Raw genomic sequence first — 19,879 nt, forward strand, 5'->3', positions numbered from 1 at the left:
CACATGCCAAAGACATATGCCAAAAAAACTAAAATACTATAGAAACATACAGTAAACCAATTATTATTGAAAAACTAGGCAGTTTTTATGCGGTATTGTAACATTTGCATTTCTGGTATTTATTTTGGCCTGTTATTTTATATATCAGTATTTTGGTATTTATTTTGCAGTGCGATACTGTACCTCCCTTTGAAATCCAATTAACACTCAATGCTTCTTGTCTAGATGGAAATTTAGCAAAGCTTACTCATTAAAAAAACCCCATTATGAAATTATGTAATGCACCTTCAAAACTCCTGAGACAAGGTTTAGTCTAATCTGTATTTATTGCAGTGTCTGTAAAGTATATTGTATCAATTTCTATTGTTGTATTATCTGAGAATTTATATTGTTATATTATTGGTGTGCAAAATATGAGGTCAACAAAGTAAGATAACGTTTGTCATGTATTGCACAAATATCTGTATAGCACTCAATCATCATCAAGATAACAGACACTACCAAAGACAGGAGTCAAACCTTTTCTTGTTCTGTTTTAGATACTATTTGGAAGAAACTACATGCAGTCCAATCTGTAATCTCTTAAGGTTAGGCTCACTGTTTAAAATATAAACTCCAATAGCAGCAACATCATCAATATCACTTAACAATTCCTCAGTTATGACTTGTGTATATATATTGTTTGCTCCACGTATACAAACTCTCAGTCCTCATTTATTTAAGATGGTATTTCTGAACTATTGTGAAACAGCAATGTTTCATAAGGACAACTGTGTTTCAGTTGAGGTTAGCAGTGTTTACACTTCAATCTTGATTGCCTTACTCAGAAGGTTTTGAACAATGGATATTGTGTTTGTGTATTTACATACAATAAATGTCCTTGGGGCATGAGGGAAGTGAATATGGAAATAAATGGTGTTTCTAATAATATACATGGCTTCACACTGCATTGTGTTAATTTTTGCTCATTTTATAGATTGCTTTTTTTCTCCTTTTATGTTTATTCATTGATTTATTAAATCATTAATGCTTTCTAGCTTTTGATTTCTCTACTTGTGTAATATATCTGTTCTGTACCAGAATCTTCTTAAACTTTTTCCTGCTTTTCTGTACTGATTCTATTTATCCTGTCCTATTCTATTTGATTCATCTACAGTATCCTGTCCTATTTCTCTGAAGTTGTGTTTTGATTTAAAAGACTAGCTAGTATATGAGGAAAGTTGAAATCTCCATTAAAAAACCCTTATTTTATACAGTATGTGTTCTTAAATGTATCATACAATTTTGAGTTCTAATATGAAAACCTATACAGTGCATACATACTGGTTTTGTACAGTATAGAATTGTGTACATACCAAAACAGAAATATCCCTGTCATTTTGAATATTTAGAATATATTTTCTTTTTTGTTTCTTGTTCAAATGTTAGGTTTAGAGCAGATTTACAGTACTAGTGAGTGAATCATGACATTAATGCCATTTCAATCAACTGTACATAGCAATAAAGAGCCAAATTATTTTCTGCACTTTTATCAAAATGCCACTGCACACAGAAATTTAATGACTGATCATAACCAACACACCAAAAATTCCATACAAAAGTAAAATAATGCCGGTACTTAATATATAACCTTTCGTATGCATTCACAACTTAATAAAATGTGTTTAATTGCATTTTACAGCCTTATAAAGTAACGTATTCCTTATTACTGTATTACAACACAGATTTCTGTATACTGTATTACAATTAAAAAATTGCACAATGGATTCTGTCAAAGAATCTTACAGTTTTCTATTCATTTATAATGTTGTATCATTGTTTATGTTTTGCTATTTAACTTTGTGTTCTGGAATCACATTGTTTTCTATGTAAAAACTCAACTTTTGTTCTTCTTACTCAGAAGGCAGGTTCTTATTTCTGTGCTATCACACTGTAGAAAATGTGCTGTATTTGGAGTAAAATCAAAGGCTGCTGTGTCAGCGTCCAAGTCCAATAAGGCAATAAATATGCATGCTGAAAAGAATAAGATAAAAATCAATATTTTACGTCAAACACAACACAAAGTGCCTGCAAATGCAATAGAGGGAGTTATTTCCCCCCATACTTTATGATTTAAGTATGACCAATGCATAGAAAAAGTCTTCCTTTGTCAGTAACATCTCATTTTCATTTTCTGTATATGCAGTTTAAAAAAGTCTTCATTACTCAAATTTCTTCAGTGGTGATGCCCAAAATTGAATTTTTTTTTGTATATGCATGCGCTTGCCAAGAACACTGTCCAAAGCCTACTAATATGAGAAATGCTGACATACACTAAAGTTGAAAAAAACTTAACTACCGTACATTGTTTGATTATTATTTTTTCAGAAATATCATGCTCTTGGTAGAATTAGATAACTAGTTTTATAGCAGTGATATATGGTTAATTTAGGATGTATGTAATTTCATTTATTTATTTATGTAATTGTAGGTTTTTCAAGGATGTGGGCAGCCCAAACCATCTGGTTTAGGCAGATCAACTCGTGGTGTCCCAGAGGTTTTCAATCCTCGTTTCAGGCCGTACAGTCCTGAAGAAAGGCCCACCACAGCTGCCGGAACGAGCCTTGACAGACTGGTAAGCACATGGGCATGACTGTCGGTGTGAGCCATCTGAAATAATCTTGTCTCAGTGTAAACATTATTAGTCTCCTGGATGTCTTTCCGTGCTTCGGTTGACAAGAAATCCCTCTTGATTAAAGCTTGTGATCTACAGACTTAACCTTCCAGAGCTGTTAAATTAATTCTTTGTACACATCTTCTGGTCACGCTTGGCTTTTGATTTCTGTGTGCTATCAGACTGTCAGTCCTTGATACCCTGAAAAGTAAGAACTCACATTTGAAAAATGAGGTTTTTTTGTGAGTGTTCCTACTTTTGAAAATTATATAAAATAGTGTAACACATTACCAAGCAATTTACACTACAGCTTATGAAACTCATTATTATATTGTTGTTGTTTTTTTTTTTGGTTTCACAGCTATTTAAGAAGAAAAAAACAATAGTAATTTACATTACTGCGTCTCTTTTTAGGACTTATATCTGACATAAGGGAAGTACATGTTTTGTTTTCTTTTACAATTTATAAAATGAGCTAAATAAATAAATTACCAGCTTCTTAACAGAGCTTAAAGAAGTAGGTTTACCCACAGTACTTTTTAAGCACTAAATATTTAATAGGCACTTCAGCTTTACAGAGCATTACTCTCTTTGGGTTGCATTACAAAACCAATGATTTCAAACAACTAACACGGGCAATTTAAAGCACATTTGGTTGATGAAAAAATGTACTGAGTACATAACATGCACACTGATCCTACATATTTAGCTAAACAGGCAGAAATCTGTAGTGTAGTTTTCATTAAATGATTGACAAGTGTAGTATTGTACAATGACTAAAAGTGTGTTTTTTCATTCCTTCAGTGAAACACTTTTTCTAGATGATTTAAGTAGAAATATATAATGTATATTATAACATATATAATGTTTTATCTATTATAACATATATAATGTAACAATTCATATTTCTAGAATTCTAGTTCCCACTGTTGCTGTATGCCAAACTGGAATGATATAAAATATCATTCTTTATGTTAATATATATTTTCTTTGTATTATAAAAGAACACACATATACAGTATACAAATATATAAAGTATACTGTATGTGTTTATAAAAGTATATCTATTTAAATATATACAATATGTACAGGTAATGGACATAAAATTGAAAACACCACCATAAAGTCACTTGGCGCGACATTGGTCCAACAAATACATACAGTATTTCCTAATACAAAATTTACCTGCATTTTGAATTATTTAGGAGAAATATGGCACAATACATCCATATGAAAAATAGTTGCAGAATATCCTATAAATGTTCAATTGGGTTCAGATCTGGTGACTGAGAAGGCCATGAAATATGGATAACATCAGTGTCATGCTCATCAAACCACTGGGCAACCATACATGCTCCATGGATGGGGCATTTTCATCCTGGAGGACTTTCCTCCCTGCAGGAAAAAAATGCTGCAACATAGGGTGAAGATGTTCACTCATCTGAGAAGCGATTAGCATTGACTAATGTCAGAAAAATGGGCCCTACTTCATTATGGAACCACCAGAACTCTGTTGGAACCAAGCACTCAAGAATGTAAAATTCTTTAGGTTGGAGCTACAGTACATGTTTACTTGTCTGTCAAGAAACAATAATTCATAAAATCTTATTACATTTTTGCACTGTTCTGTTTGTGCTCTTTGTACCGATCTACTTGAAAATGTGAATTGTCAGGCATGATGAGCAGTTTGTGCCCTGCAACTTGAATACTTGACTATTTATCCTGCTATAAGGGGTTCTCAATGGCTAGTTGCACGCTAGTTTTAAATGTATTAATTCATTATTCAAATTAATTCAGAGATATCACAATTCTTGAGTATGTGCTTCTACCAACACTTGTCTTTTGCTGTTGATGTCTATCCCTCTCACTTCCTTACTAACATCACCTTAGACACTGCTGCTCATCAAATATCTACAGTGTCTAAGTCACTGAAGCTCCTGCCAAATACCACAACAATAAACTCTTTCAAACTCACTGAGGTCTCCTATTGCAGCCATGCTAGTCATAGGCAGCCAAGCCTGTACAACATACAGTATCTGACCTGAAGCATGTTGGGATGATACTTGCTTAATTAATGCACGATCCACACCTGTGTAGAAGACTATGTATTCAACATGCCCAGTGTCCCTCTTTTACCCAAGTGTTTCCATTTTTATGTCCACTACCTATATATTAATAATCAGTAAAGTACGATAAAGCCTAATTCTTACAATACTATAGCAATCACAATTTATAGTAACATAAAAACAGGTTCTGAGGTTACAGATCAACCTCAAACAAAACAAAATGAGATAGTATATACTGTAAGTCTCAAATGCTTTATTTTTTCATTAGGCTTCTGTGTCTCTGTTAATGAACAGGTAGAAAAATGTTTTACTGTATTTCTTTTTCATTTTTTTAACATTTCAAGCAATCTATTGCACAGGATTATGGTGCCTAAATTGTTTTAGGTCAAATATATTTTAGCCACTTCAGATATACAGTATATGCAATGTGTGAGCTCTTTAAAACAATTTCAGTTTTTTTTTCTTTATTCAGATTTTATAAGCAACTGTTTTGTTAAATGCATTAATGCATCAAAATGGTCTTTGATAGAAGAAGCCCTCTTTTCATTGCTTTATCTGAGGTATTACATAATCGTGTAAGTTGCCATTGCAATCAGGAAAGAAACTGGTTATCTGAGCAGTATAATTTGTCAAATGCAATGACTGATATTCGATTTCTTTGTAATTGAAGAACTCTGTCTGTTACTCTAAAGATATGTTTTTCTTTTCCTTCTCCACTGTTCCTACTTTTTCAATGAAATCCTTCCTTTTTCTGTTTTATGCTGCTTTCCAGAGGAGTGTCTGGAAGACAATGCAACACAGCGTAAGCACACATGTTTTTACTCACTCAACCCATGCCATTTTCCTTTTGGTTGTCATAGCTTTCTTTTTACAGCATCTTCATCCAGTGTCTTTGGAATAGTCATTTTGTGATGTATCAAGGTGAATTCCTTTGCGCTGGGTAAATTACAAACAACTGCACAGATGGTATTTGAAAGTGATATAGTGAGTGCAGAAGCCTTTTACTCCAGGGGTGTTTTCAGATGGTAATAACTTGGAAAAAATACAAAGATAAAGAAAGCTGTGATATATTTTTTATTAGGCCACAATATTCATTGGTTGTGTTTTTTATGTTCATCTCCCTTTTTTACATTATCCAAATATATTATACTCTTAAGATTTAAGTGTACAACAATCAGATAAAAGAGCTACTGGAGATATGTGAGAGTTCATTAATAAATAAATGGGAATAAGGCCAGAGAGCTTAGTAACTAATTATAATGAGTGTTTATAAAATATTTGACATTATGATTTACTTTATCTTTTCTCTACAAATGCAAAGAAATACCATTGATCCTGTAGGTTGTGCACTAGACTGTGTACCTTCATTTACAGGACTGCAATTATGTATATTTCACAGAATACTTTCTCTAAGTAGGCTAAATAATATACATACAATATAGTGATATAGAGAAGATCGTGTATTTATATGATATATCTGAAGTTATCCCTAAACATTCTGGCATTTTGTTGCAATCCAACCTCTGGTACGTTTTATTGGCATGTTGATTATGAATTTACAGGTTTCCTGTTCTCTGAGAGAGCAAAAAAAACCTTTCATCCTCATAGTATTTATTTCATAGAAAGATAATCATATTTGGTGTATCTTATTTCTGGAGCACACAGGCATTCCCCCCACACAATAGTAATAAAAAATAAGAGCAAAAATAAACTTAGATGTGGAATCTTGGAAAGTGCTAAGATCTTTATTGCAACGGCTCTTAAAATCTTACAGAGATATTAAAGACTTACAGAGCAGTATCTTCTGGTTGTTCTGTCCAAGGTGATGGTACAGTATAGCTCATATACCCTTTACTCAATGCTGATTCTCAGAATTATTTAAAAAGATGGAGGAACAAAAGAAAAAGAGTAGGAATGTCACCCATTAGTGTAAGTCCTTCATAGTCCAACAGCTGTATTATTTCCACATATGTCAAAAACACTTTATGAACTAGGGACCACCTTCTCCTTTCCCAAAACCTCCCTGAAACAAATTAAAGCAGGCTAATAGAGCTTAACAAAAACTTATACTCCATAAAATATGTGTCTAGATAACCTGTAGACTTTGAATTTCTCTGATGCCCCTGGGTTTCAATTGTTTCTATATTAAACAATCCTTAAAAAAAGACCTCATTGCTGAAGTTAAAACTGCTTTGGCCCCCTTAATAAGCATAATGCCACATCTTCAATGGCTGGAGGATAAAATTACATCTGTAATCTCATCAGTCATAATAGCATGATAGTAAAATTGATATTATTTGAGTTATAGAAAGGCAGACTTCAGGAAGGACAGAAACGAAAACGAGGCTTCAATGCTAACAAAATGACCATGATAGAAGACAAAAATTGTAGACTCTAGCATCATTGGGTTACTTGTAGGGGTTGAAGAGGATGATGCCATCAACTTAAGCCAGGAATCTCTTCTGTATCTTCAGATATCTGCACATCTTAGTAAGAGTAAAAGACCACAGGATTTATGACTCCGATCTAAATAAGAACAAATCCTATACATTCATAGTTCTCCGATGTTCTGTATACATACAGTAAGAAACAATTCTCCAAGCATACAGAAAATCTTCAACCTGGCAGATACCTTTTGCTTTTGTTTTCCTGGTTATTCAGCTTTCACAGCATACAATCAAAAATCCTTTGCTCCCACATAGAAATTTGGAAATCATAGGATTCCACATTACTTGGCAACGAAAAATATCTACAATATACTATTCATCTTACTTATCCTCCAGTAACAGTAACAAAACAATTTGAGTCACAAATGCAAAGATCTCACCGTTGCATAAATGTTTCACCTCATCTAGTCCATTATTTAAGGCAGTAAACAATCTCCTACATCCCCCTTTTTTCCTTTCTCATTGCTTAGTTTTTTTTTTTTGATATCTCAATCTGCAGGGAATCATATATCATATACGTGTATCTCACAACACCATAATGGTATTATTACCAAGGGTTCAGCCTACTTTTGATCTATCCTTCTTTCCTATTCTTTTTTTATTTTTTGGGACTAATAAGTTATGTATCCTGGAATAAACTATTGAACTAAAAGTGTCTTGTTCTGGCAATGAGTTCTGTGGTACAGTATGCTTGCACAATGCCATGCATCTCAGCAGTTTTTGTTGCCTAGTCAATTGTAATATTATGTCCTGGAAAGCACAAGTCTTGAATTAATCAATTAATTGAACTGAATGTTTAGATGTACTGTATTACATTATAATAAAAGCCAGATTGCTTTATATTAAAATACCTATCACAAATTTCCTGGTGCTCATAGATATCTGAACAAACACTATATAAATGTATTGTTCATTAATGAGCAATACATTAAAAAAAAGATTTGGTTTGAGAAATTAGTTGTTTTAAATGGTTGTATATACAGTAGATTTTTTCTTATTACAGAATGAAGTCTTCTTACAAAATATCTAAAATTTGTTAAAGACAAAATTACATTTTTGAAACTAACCCTTAATCTCTATGATAAGAGATTAAGAGCTTTATTAGGGGGATCTTCAGTTGCTTTGGTTTGATTAGAAATTAGAAATTGCAATTAAATAGTTGGAGTTCTGTAACCTTCAAGACAATAAGGTTAAACATTAAAAATTGCTTTACAAATTAAATTAAAAACTCACCAGTATTAGAGCTGAATTCCTAGAATATAATTAATTATAGCTGTAAAGTTTCCTATGTGTTTTGCATATAGGAGGAAAGAAACCCATTTTATCCACCACTGAATTGCAGAACACCTTAGTGATGCATGAGAGCAGATCAGGTGGATACATGAGAAATCACTTTACTAATAGAATTAAAGGGTAGATTTATTTATTTAGGTGGGCCAAATTGCCAACAATCCCAAAGCAGAATTTAACTGGAACTGTAGGGTTAGCATGCTGTTATTTCAAATGTTGCTATGGGACCTTTAATGATCAAGTCAGAAACTCCGTTTATCATCTCATCCAAATGACAGTGTAGTGCCCCAGGTTATCATACAGGGACATTCAAAATTCTCTGGTCTACCATGATTCTCTCATAATGTACATACTGTACATCAGTGACATTTGTAACTACAATAGACAATGCATATTTTAACATGTTTAAGGAAATCTACTAATTTCCTTAAATTCCTGAGATGTTTTATGTACAGTATATCAGACTTCTCTCATCCCTTCACACATGTTTTGGGATGCTGCCCTTTCTTTTCATTTAGCGGATGAATTCATTGTTTTCAAATGTTCTAGAAAGGGTTCTCGTCTCATCCCTGTAAAAGATCTTTCATATAAAACCTACTTCAGTCCCAGACACTTATATATGGGACAGAAAACTAGATAGTCTGGATGATAGTCCTATGGGGGCTCAGGTTTTCAGAAGTATTTTTTCTTTTTCAGAAAATGTCTTGACACCATCGGTACATTTTAAACAAGTTCATCTGTGCAACACCATACAGTCAGTTCTAGATGAGAATTGCTTCTGTTGCTTTCTGTCACAGGTGTGCTCAGGGTTTAAATATATTTTGGGAATGAAACTGTGATAGAGCACTTCTGACTGTGGCCATACAAATCAGTCTCATACTGCACCTACTCAATGACAATTCCCTGATTGCTGTCAGCCTTCATGTGTGATGTCTTTTACCAGCTGGTCTTAATACAGCTAAAAATTCTATCTTGCAGATCTGGGGTTCCCTTTAAATCTCAGATGGCTGAATTTCTTTGTACAGTAGTTATATTTCTATTCTTCCACTAAATTAAAATGCTCATCCTTAAGAACTGTCTCAGGTTGGACAAAGGTCGATTCTCTTGTAATTTATTCAGTCTCCTTATATGATTTGTTCTGGGTTCTCACTTTCATCTTCCTCTTTCTTTTCTTCCTTTCTCTTTATGTTTTGATTTGTATCTGCTTATGTATTTTAATGTAATATAATACAAATTTGTTAATTATTTAAAAAAAACAAATAAATTACAACTGGGCAGTATGAATTGGGCAGTGATAAATCACAAGAGTGAGAACATAATTGGTTTATGAAAAAGCTCACAGCATTTAACCCTTAAATAAGATTTAAAATATGATTAAATATAGGTTTAGAGCATATATTACCATCTGTATTGTTCTATAGAAGAAATAGAAATATGCTTCAGCTTCATGTTCAATTCTTTTCATAATGTAAAATTGTAGAGGTTTTCTTCAACAGTACTGAATGAAATAGCACACAGAGATATGGCAGCTCCAGTTTGTTCTTTATTGAAAATTTGTTAAGAGGTAAAAGAAAAATGTATTACAGAAAGGATCCTAACTGTGTTGTTTATGACAGCACAACCCCAGCATCTGCCTCCTGTCTATAATACTGTATTGGAATAAGTAAACTTCAGCTGATAGTTTTTCAGAAAAAACCTATAGCCAAAACAATGCACAATACACTCCTGTAGTAAATATATAGGAAATGAGACACTTGGAAATTTTCCCAAAAAACAGAAATGTAAATTTTAATTTCTGATGTGACTGTTCATAGTTTGAGCATATCCTACCTGACAGAAATTGTAATATTCCAAATCAGCAAGATAGAAAGACAGATAGGAATAGATAAGTACTATATATATAGACATAGATTTTCTTTGCGTACAGTATTCAAATTGCTCCTGCAACAGTTTCTTGTATTGATATGCAGAATATGCAGGATTACTTCATAACTACTTATCTATGGTAAATTGTAAAATATGAAATATACTTTAATTCTGAATAGGTAACTGTATTTAAACATTACAAAGATAATAAGCAAAAAATGATACAATACCTAAATGCAAAATAATATCCAAATATAATTAAAATACATTATAGTTATATTCTAATAACCAAATATGATTTAAAATAATTTAAAATATAATTTAAAATTGGAGGACTGACATTAGGCTTCGAATCACAAAGACTCATTCCATTCCATTTTCTCATTTCCTCAATTCATTCCATTTCCTGAGTAATGTTGCACAATTGTTAATATTAATATGAGGCAGCAGAATGGAGTAGTGGTTGGTGCTCTGGGCTCCCAACCTGAGACATGGGTCAAAACACAGGTGGAATGCTGCTGTTTTATACTTGAGGAAGGTACTTCACTCAAATTGTTCCAGTAAGCACCCTGTTGTCGGTCTTCACTGTAAATGAGAATTTGCTCTCAGTTGACTTAGGTGGTGCACTGTACTATTGTTTCACATTTAAAGTGGATATTATGTAGCAGGTCTGTGTCCATCTGTGATCAGGTTAATAGCTGCTTTCATGAAGACCTTTTTCTTTTCATGAAGTACTGTATTTGTACATGATATGAAAAAAGGCAATGTTTATGAAACTTTAATTTATGATACAGATATTACTTAACCCAATAATATGTTGTTTTATTTTCATATACTTTTGATTTTTTTATAAAACGTTCTTTAATCATTTACATTTTTGTGCCCTTTTTTGTCATTTTTATTAAACTTATATGGACGGCAACTGAACTGTGCAGTTGATAGTGGCTGTCAGGAAATCTCCAGGGAGATCTTTGAAGTTCTTTCTGACCATTAAGTTTCTGACACAAAGGAGTTCTTTGCGGCAGCAACTAATGGAGTCGAATCCTTGAGGACACAAGCCAGTAAACAAGCAACTCTCCCTCCAGCAGCTTCTGTACCTCTCACAAGGCAAGAGTATTACCTGCCCAATGCTCTGGTGGTGTTTAACATTAATGGCAGACACTGTCTGGTAAACAAGATACTGATAAGCTTGTTATGTATCCACTTGAGATAAGCTGAATGACACAGGTTTCCTGCAAAAACAAGAGTCTGTTTTCGCTCTTTTAAACACACATAAAAAGACACTATTAGTTACACATAAATAAACAGAATATTGGAACTCATCCATAGAGCAGCTTTTAAAAAAAAAACTGTCTTTTCTAGTTTTAGTTTGAAGTTAGGGATGCAGAGGCCTGTTTAGCCTGTCAACCGCAGTCCCCTTATACCAGTGTCTCCAGTGAAATTTCAGGCTCTACTCACAGAAAAGATAATTTATTTATTATGCTGTCATGAGCTTTTGATATTAGTAAACAACAAAATTTTCTGCTTAGAGCTTTGCCACAGAATTGTAAAATGACGTACATATGTTCAGAGACCACACGTATACAAAAATCTATTCAAGACTATCACAATGTATTATTTAAGCTTACATATTTTACAGGCGACTTTTTCTAATTGCTCATCAATGCCTCCTTTATTGCTTAAGGGCATACACTATGGTTGTTAATGCACATATATCCATTTTAAAGAGAAAAAGATGATCCTCCTACGTTTGCTGGTTTATATTCATCAGTGTACAATAGGAGTAGATGATGTACAGCACCTCATTGCAGATCAGAACTGAGGATATAGAAAACCTATATTGCCTCTAAACTTTTGGGAAATCTAGGATTCTGCCAAGAGAGACCCATTTTTTATGCTATTCCATTTATATGTCCGAACAAATCTTTGCAGTCTAACATGGAGTGCATACACAAAATAGTATCTTAACAAGAAAAATGAGACAGTGCCCAATGTTGTAAGGTACCTATTGTTCCTCTGTGAATGATTGCTTTCATATTGCTGTGCTCTTTGTCAACATGACGTTTTGTGAAAGACAGTGTTAAATACAAATTTATTTATTTTCTCATATATTATATTACTTTTTTATGTGGAGACTCTTTTTCTATCTTTCTGCTCTTTGTCGATGTCAATGTTTGAGTGGCAGGTCCATTATTTCTACTCTTGGAGTTCTTGTTTACATGACAGAACCTTTTTTACTTCTTATCTGACAGCAGTTGTACATTTACACTGAGGTGAACAGTAAACTCTTAAGATAAACACTGGCTTTTTTCTGAAAAAAAATATTTTCTTCTATTTAAATACAGTACTTTTTTGCTTTTGTATACGATTTAGGTCTAAGCTATTTTGCAGTTCTGATTGTAAAGACAATAAAGAGACACAGACCAGTCTACATACTAGTGCTGTCTTTGTTACACATGGAATTAAAGATCACATTACTTCTAAAGAAGAAACATTTCTCCATATTCTTTTTTATGGGAAAAGTAAGTTAAAAGAAAAACATCAACATAAGACCTTTAAGCTGCTTTAAGGAAAGAAGAAAAATATTTTAAATATGCCTTAGTTCCTTATGTTAGTTCAATGCCACAATCTGGCTTTGTCTTCTAGAAAGTGTTAGCCAGGTTGAGATGTTTGTTCTTGTGGGAATAGTGTTGAGTACAGTATATTGCTTGAAAGTAAGGCAGACTGACAGTACTAGAAAGACTTTTAAATTGCATAAAATGCACACTGGTAAGTATTCTGCTTCTGGTAAGCTGCATATACACTAGAAAGGGTTTACAATAATGCCCAAGTCATTCATCACTTAAATGCTTCTTTCACTTTTACTCTCTCCTATATTGTCTCCTTGAAACTGCACAAGGTCTTTTTTTTCATTTAACCTCCTGAATCCCATTTAGGCTTCTGATAGAGGGAGAGTGGCCTAATGATTTGAGTTGGGAACTGGAGCCAACAGTTTCATTACATCCCAGCTCAGCTCCTGATGTACTGCTGTAGTTGAGCTAAAATGAGGAGTACAATGGTATTAGCCTTTTTAACTCCCTGAGTTTCAGTGTACTTTTCTTAAATTTTATATGTGCATACTTAGAACTTAGAACTATGGCGGAAAGGTGCCAGTTCTTAAACATATTAAACAAAAACAAGATAAAAGTGGCCTCTGTGGTGACAGTATTAACTTTGATGCTGATGTAGATTTATTCATTTGAATAATAATGTGAAAACTCATTGTTCTTTCTTTTGTATCTAGATTTTACAACTTTTTATACTGTATCTGCACTGCTTTCAGTTGAGATATGTATTTTTATATAAAAGTGTGTCATTTTATCTGAAAACCAGCCCACCTCTAGCTGCCAGGCAAAAACAGGATACAGTAAGTAAACATTTACACCATTCACACAATTAGTCGCTGTCCCTTACAGCAACTTGTCCCAGGAATAAACACCCACAATCTCTTAATGCAGTATGCCTCAAGTCTGAAACCTTCAATCCTTTTTGTAACAGTAAAGATTCTTTTTTTTAACCATGATTATTATTGTTGTTTGTTCACAGCTATTTCATAATTAGATTTGATATAAATGCACAGAATCCTCAAGAATCCTTGACACTAATTAAATCAAATCATTGACCCAAGAGTCACAATTTCCACACGTCACTTGAGTGCAGCTTGCCAAAGGCATCTTGTGACTACCCAGGGGAAAGTTGTCATCAATAATTGGAGTTTGGAATTTGCAAGTGGAATGTGGGATGAAGTTTTAATTTAATCCAGACTTTAGTGTTCCTATGACAAACTGTCTGACGTACTAAATTAAAATAGATACAGAAATGCAATAGCCTATTGGAAAGACTAGCTATTACTGCTTGTCATTGGTGCAATGACTTCAGGAATCTGCCACTGCTGCTTAGCCACATTCTTTTTCTTTACCTCTAAACTGTGAACAAATGTCACCACAGGATCCTCTGAAGCTCTTTCCTGAAAAACAGTCACTTAGCTAAAACTATCGTACAAGATGCAAGGAATGGCATGAGTTCTGATAGCAGCGTCTTTCATTTTGTTTGTTTCAAATTGGAAAGGTTATAAAGGATCTTATTAAGGTCACATTGGTTGAGGCTGGTTAAACTATTTTCTGTCTTATGTATTTGTTCAGAAAACACTAAAATATTTATTTTTTCATGTTGCTTAATTGTTAAAAATACAGAAATCATTTCACGGGAAAATTCACATGGCTTTGATATCTATATCTATATCTATATCTACTGCTCTGCTAGTAAGCTTCAAAATCTAAAATCTGGCAGGCATCGGCTCCTAAATGCTCTCAACTAGCTTGCCAAATTTGATTATTTAGATATCATCAAATTCTAAGTTGCCTCAGATTTCTGTCACTCGATATGCAATTATCCATTACTTTGTACTCTTGTGGTAATTTCCTCCCCAGTCCTAATTCAGTTGTGTAGGTGGAAATTAATTGTGCCTTCTGCAAATTAGATTTGGAAAAGTTTACTGCATGAGTATAGTCACTGATGCAAACTAAAGGGAAACATTGTACTGGACATATATTTGAAAACTATATTTTGAGGTTTCAATTCAAATTAAGAACAATGCAAAATGTAATATTTCATTTAGATTACTGTCATTATTCATAACATTTGGATTATTAGGATTCCAAATGTAATTATGTTCACTAAGGACGTGCGTGTCTTAATACTTGCATCCCGAAATGTAGTCATGCTACCTCTGTTGATTCAGATGGCAGTTTTGAAACCTGAGCAGTCCTACAGTGCCAAAATGAACATGAAGACATCTGGTCTTACCATCATTATTTTCCAAACACTCTAGTGCTTTTTTTTTGGTGTGCGAGAGAACAGTAGCTAATAGCATAAGAGTATTGGTCTTCCAGTATACCCCATGTTACAATTCAAATGATTTACACTAAGAACTCATTAGGACCATTTAAATGTTTATTTCTGAAACACTAGAAAAAATATTCTTTTAAATTCAGAATATACTTTAAAATTTACATTTTTGAACTGTAGCAGTTGTACAGCTATTTCAAAATTTATAAATGTTTGAAAACATCTGTGGAGACTACTTTGACCCCATTTGGGATTTTAAAAATCCCTCTGCAATATAGAAAAAAAATTGAATTTAAATGCAATGAACCTGTGAAAGTCGAACTAGGGCACATTCTTGGTCTTTCACAGATGAGTCCCTTGAAGTTTGACTGTGAGATTCTCTTAGTCATATGACACGTATCTTTTTTATAATGAGGCATATAGCAAGTTTCCTCTACATTTTATTGACCAGTTTTGTGTTTGAGATATAGGATTCTAAGGCATGTTCTGCATTTAATATCAGTTTATGTTTGTGCAGGGCTACAAAACAATGTATAAATGTTAGTCCAGTTAATTTCATACGAAGTATACAGTAGATCACACATATATCTGAACATGTAAAGTTAAAACAGAAAACTAAATTAATGCCAATTCTTTATTATTAATTATGACAAAGCATACATTTGTGCTGGAAATACTATTTTCAATAATAATACAAAGACATTATATCTGCTCTTTTTAATCAAGATTGCTTTGGGAATAGATGAGGACAATATTTAGCACATTTAAAATTCTACATCCCTGCAAATTTTAACTTGATTTGTTTTCTCTGAAATTATGATTTAAAGAAGGCAAGGTGGTCTTGCCACCATTATTTAAGGTACGGGTCTTGTTTCTGCCTCATGTTCTAGCTTTGCTATTTGTTCAGTGTTGCTGTATTTGCAATAGAATATTGGACATAAGACACCTTAGGTCAGACTGATAACAAAAGAGTAATTTTTCATGCTGCAGTTACTCTGGAATGCCCCTGTACTGGCCTTGGTCAAAGCTGCGGACCCAGATAAGAATGTGTTCTGTGGGATGTCATATCAGCAGTCTCTGGTGTAAAAGATTTTCCCCAAGGAAAAAGTCTTTCTTTATTCATTTTATGAGCTTCCCCATTTCCAAAACACAGCAATTGGATAAGCGCATTTAATTGTCATAGTTCGTTACATATAGGTTTCTGACTTTTTTTAACCAAATATTATGTACACACAGCCATTTAATCATTCTATATAGTCAATATCAATAATAGTTATAATTTCTGTCTTCAAATGTCTCCTTTAAAATAATTACATTTTATAATGCCATAAATCAGTATCATTTGATTAAAAATTGTAATGTATTGTATTTTTATACATATATCTACATATATATTTTTATGCTCTTATCAGACACTATCACTCCATTATTTTCAGTATCTTCTCATGTCTTTGCAATGTGGTGGTAAACAGCCATATCTTGGAAAACCACATGAATGTCTAGGAACAGGTAAAATAAAAAAAAAACTAAAAGTGTAAATAAGAATGTAAGTATAGCCTTGTTTATATGCACTTTGTTCTACAGGTACATAGGTTATGTTTTTAAATCCCTTATTTAGTCAGATGTGTCAATATCAATACATAAAGGTACCGCACATTGACCTGTAGTTTACATTATAATTTTAAACAAAATTATAATCAGCATCTGGTTGCACACTAGACCTCTATGGAGAACCAGCACAGAATGAGTGAATGTGGTCATACACTGCAAAGAAAAAGTGTGTGAACCTTCTAAGTTGCTCTGTGTTCATTGCTGTTTGATAACTAAAAAGTAATTAGGTCTTCATGAAAAGATAGCCTTATTAAGCATATAACACAAAGGTATAAAATACAGTATATTGTATCTGAGTTATTTAATTAACAAAATTATCCAACAGTAGATATCATGTGAATAAGAATTTGAATTCTTAGATTCAATAAGTGGTAGCACCAAGCAATGAGTTATACTAGACATTTCCTGTAACTGTATTTCAGTTTCTCACATTGGCTTTTTTAAACTTTGGCTCATTCTCCCTTGCATATCCACTTCATGTGGTGACGTTTGAGGTTTTCCTTAGGAACAGCGTGCCTTAGGTCCTTTCATGATTTTCAACAGGGTTTAGCTCACAACTTTGGCTTGGCCAATACAAAATTTGACATTTTTCTTCTTCAGCCATTCTGTTTCTGCTTGAACGTTTAGGATATCAGGAGGGATTGTTGTCAGAGCCAAGGTCAAATGAGGAGGGGTGAGCTGTTGGTGTAGTATTGTAATATTGCAACAAAATTCAGTCTAACCCAGGTTTATTGATATAGCACAGTTAACATTCACATTCAGTGGAAAACTACTGTCTTACATGATCACTTTATAAAGGGACAATGTGTAACTGTTATCCTTTTCATAACTGAATTCAGTAAAGCCTTATTGAACGCAGGTTGGTCCATTGTAGATTTGGTTGTGTAACAAATATACCCCTGCGTATAACAGGGATCTCAGCCGCCTGGGCAGTGAGGGACGAACTGGCAGGGCAGGAGCGGCAAGGGCGGAAACCCCAAGAACCGTTACAGTTGTAAAAAAGCAATCAAATCTAAACACCCCCTGCACTTCACTTCTACAGTCTTGTAAACTGGGGTCTATCACAGTTACTAAACAGGAAAATAATAAAATATAGAACATATATTAGAACTGAGAGTTCTTAACTGAAAGATCTGACAAGTGTCTTAAAATAAATAGGCTCCTTATAATGTGGAAAACCTGCAGCTGGTCATCTACCAAGTCATGTTGGAAAAAATAACAAATATTAAGTAATCTAGTTTTGGAAGATTTGTATATTTTAGCTCTGCCAACAGATTACTTAAAATAATCATGCCGTTTAGACTATATGTTGTCTATGCATAATGTATTATTCACAACCACAATTTATGCTATTAAAGCTCACCAGTGTCACTACACTACTGATGAAAATTCAATATCTGCAATTTATGGTAAGGAAAACCTTTTGTGTTTGATGTACCAACTGTATTAAATGCAATTACAAATAAGGATGTGGTCAGCTTGAATGTACTTGAATGTGCATAAAGCATCCCTCATCTCCATTTTCAGACTTCTAAACCATGCATGTACAGTACCAATTATAACCACCTAGTAAAGATGAGACAGTCATTTTAAACCTACTGAAGCATTCTGTCTACTGTTTCAAGTTGCAGCTTAATGGAAGCAAGTATTTGGATATCCACTCTTGAAGATGTGGTTTTATATTATTTTCTAAACACACAATTTTGGTGTGTAAATCTGCAATTCAGACCATTTAAAAATACAGTAGGTGCAATTAAGTTTCATTCTTTAAATTCAGTAGCTCAGCAAAAGTAGAATCCCTCTTGCCTGAAAATAATTTAGTGAAAATTGCTTAAACCAAACATTTAATTAATACATATAATATAATAAATTAAAAACAGACAATGCTTCAACGATTTATATAACAATCTCTGCTGTCACAAAAATAAAACATTACTGTAGCCATTTTTCAGGGAACTGTGTAATGAAAACAATAAAATATCTCATGTCCAAATGTGTCAAATTGTATTATGTGCCTGTAGCACTACATACAAAAGCAAGAAAACAAACCATATTATACATGAACAGTAATACTGCATTATTAGGTGGAATACTTTACTAATTACAAGTGACAATCAATTGTCAACAGTAACAGTAGGATATTTGGAATATTATTTGCAATATTACTAATATAATTATTTTGAGTGAGACATGAGGGATAAAGAAACACTCATTGCTTTGTGTGATTCTTGTACTGTGGATTTCTATATGAACAAAACCTTTTTCTCCCACTGCAGCAAGCCTGCTTCCTGGGTTACTGCCTGCTGTGTTTGCAACTGGTGAAAGTGTCTGCTCCCAAGTGGGTGCTCACTCCTACAATATTTAACTAAATTATACTCTAAAGAAGTTCTGAAGTCACTGCAGTTTACTGTCTGGAGACTGATTCAGAAGTGTCCCTGAGCTACTCTTGGCGAACTGAGCAGAGAGCATTACCAAGGGAATTTCTAAACTTTTCTTTCGGTTACAAACTATAAACAGTACTGTGTTTGAATCAAGAATTGATGTAAAGCTAAACAATGTGTTTAACACATACTTAGATATTTTCAGGAAAACTATGAATTAATGTTAGTAAACTTTAAAGGTTAGTTGTTTACATAATATTGTTAAGAGAACTGGATCAATCCAGTGGCAAAACTCTCTTACAGCAGAAAATAATAACAAGAAAAGCAGTGGTCATGGAATAAAGCCATGAGTTCAATCAGTCACTATGGAGCAAGCAGTATAACAATTTGCAGCTGTATTCCCTGAGCTCCAGGAATACATGAAGCTCATTCCTATTTATTTCCCTATGAAGTGGTGACACTCATAGGCAACTTGTGTGTGTAGCATGACTGGTGTATGACCCAGCCTCAGCTCAGGGGCCATACATACCCAGGACTACCATGCACCCATGCCACCACTCACGCAGGAACAAAATAGACCGGGGAATAGTAACTAACTCAGTGCTTTATTCTACAGGCCACATAATTGTCACAGTTGAAAGAACCTTACCACAGCTTTCCATAGGCTTGTGTTCATAT

At 33.5% G+C, this 19,879-nt stretch overlaps 1 protein-coding gene across 1 annotated transcript in view; it reads left to right on the top strand.

Annotated features, from left to right (window-relative positions):
- The window catches only part of gpc6a (glypican 6a), a 337,751-nt gene that overhangs the window by 289,530 nt on the left and 28,342 nt on the right, over positions 1-19,879 (top strand). Inside the window, exon 6 of the mRNA XM_088913348.1 lies at positions 2,471-2,614. Coding sequence (XP_088769474.1) covers positions 2,471-2,614 — 144 coding nt within the window. The remainder of the gene's footprint in view (positions 1-2,470; positions 2,615-19,879) is intronic.

This window comes from Atractosteus spatula, chromosome 4 (genome assembly GCF_055471065.1).
Source record: "Atractosteus spatula isolate fAtrSpa1 chromosome 4, fAtrSpa1.hap1, whole genome shotgun sequence".
In the NCBI taxonomy this organism is placed as follows: Eukaryota; Metazoa; Chordata; class Actinopteri; order Semionotiformes; family Lepisosteidae; genus Atractosteus; species Atractosteus spatula.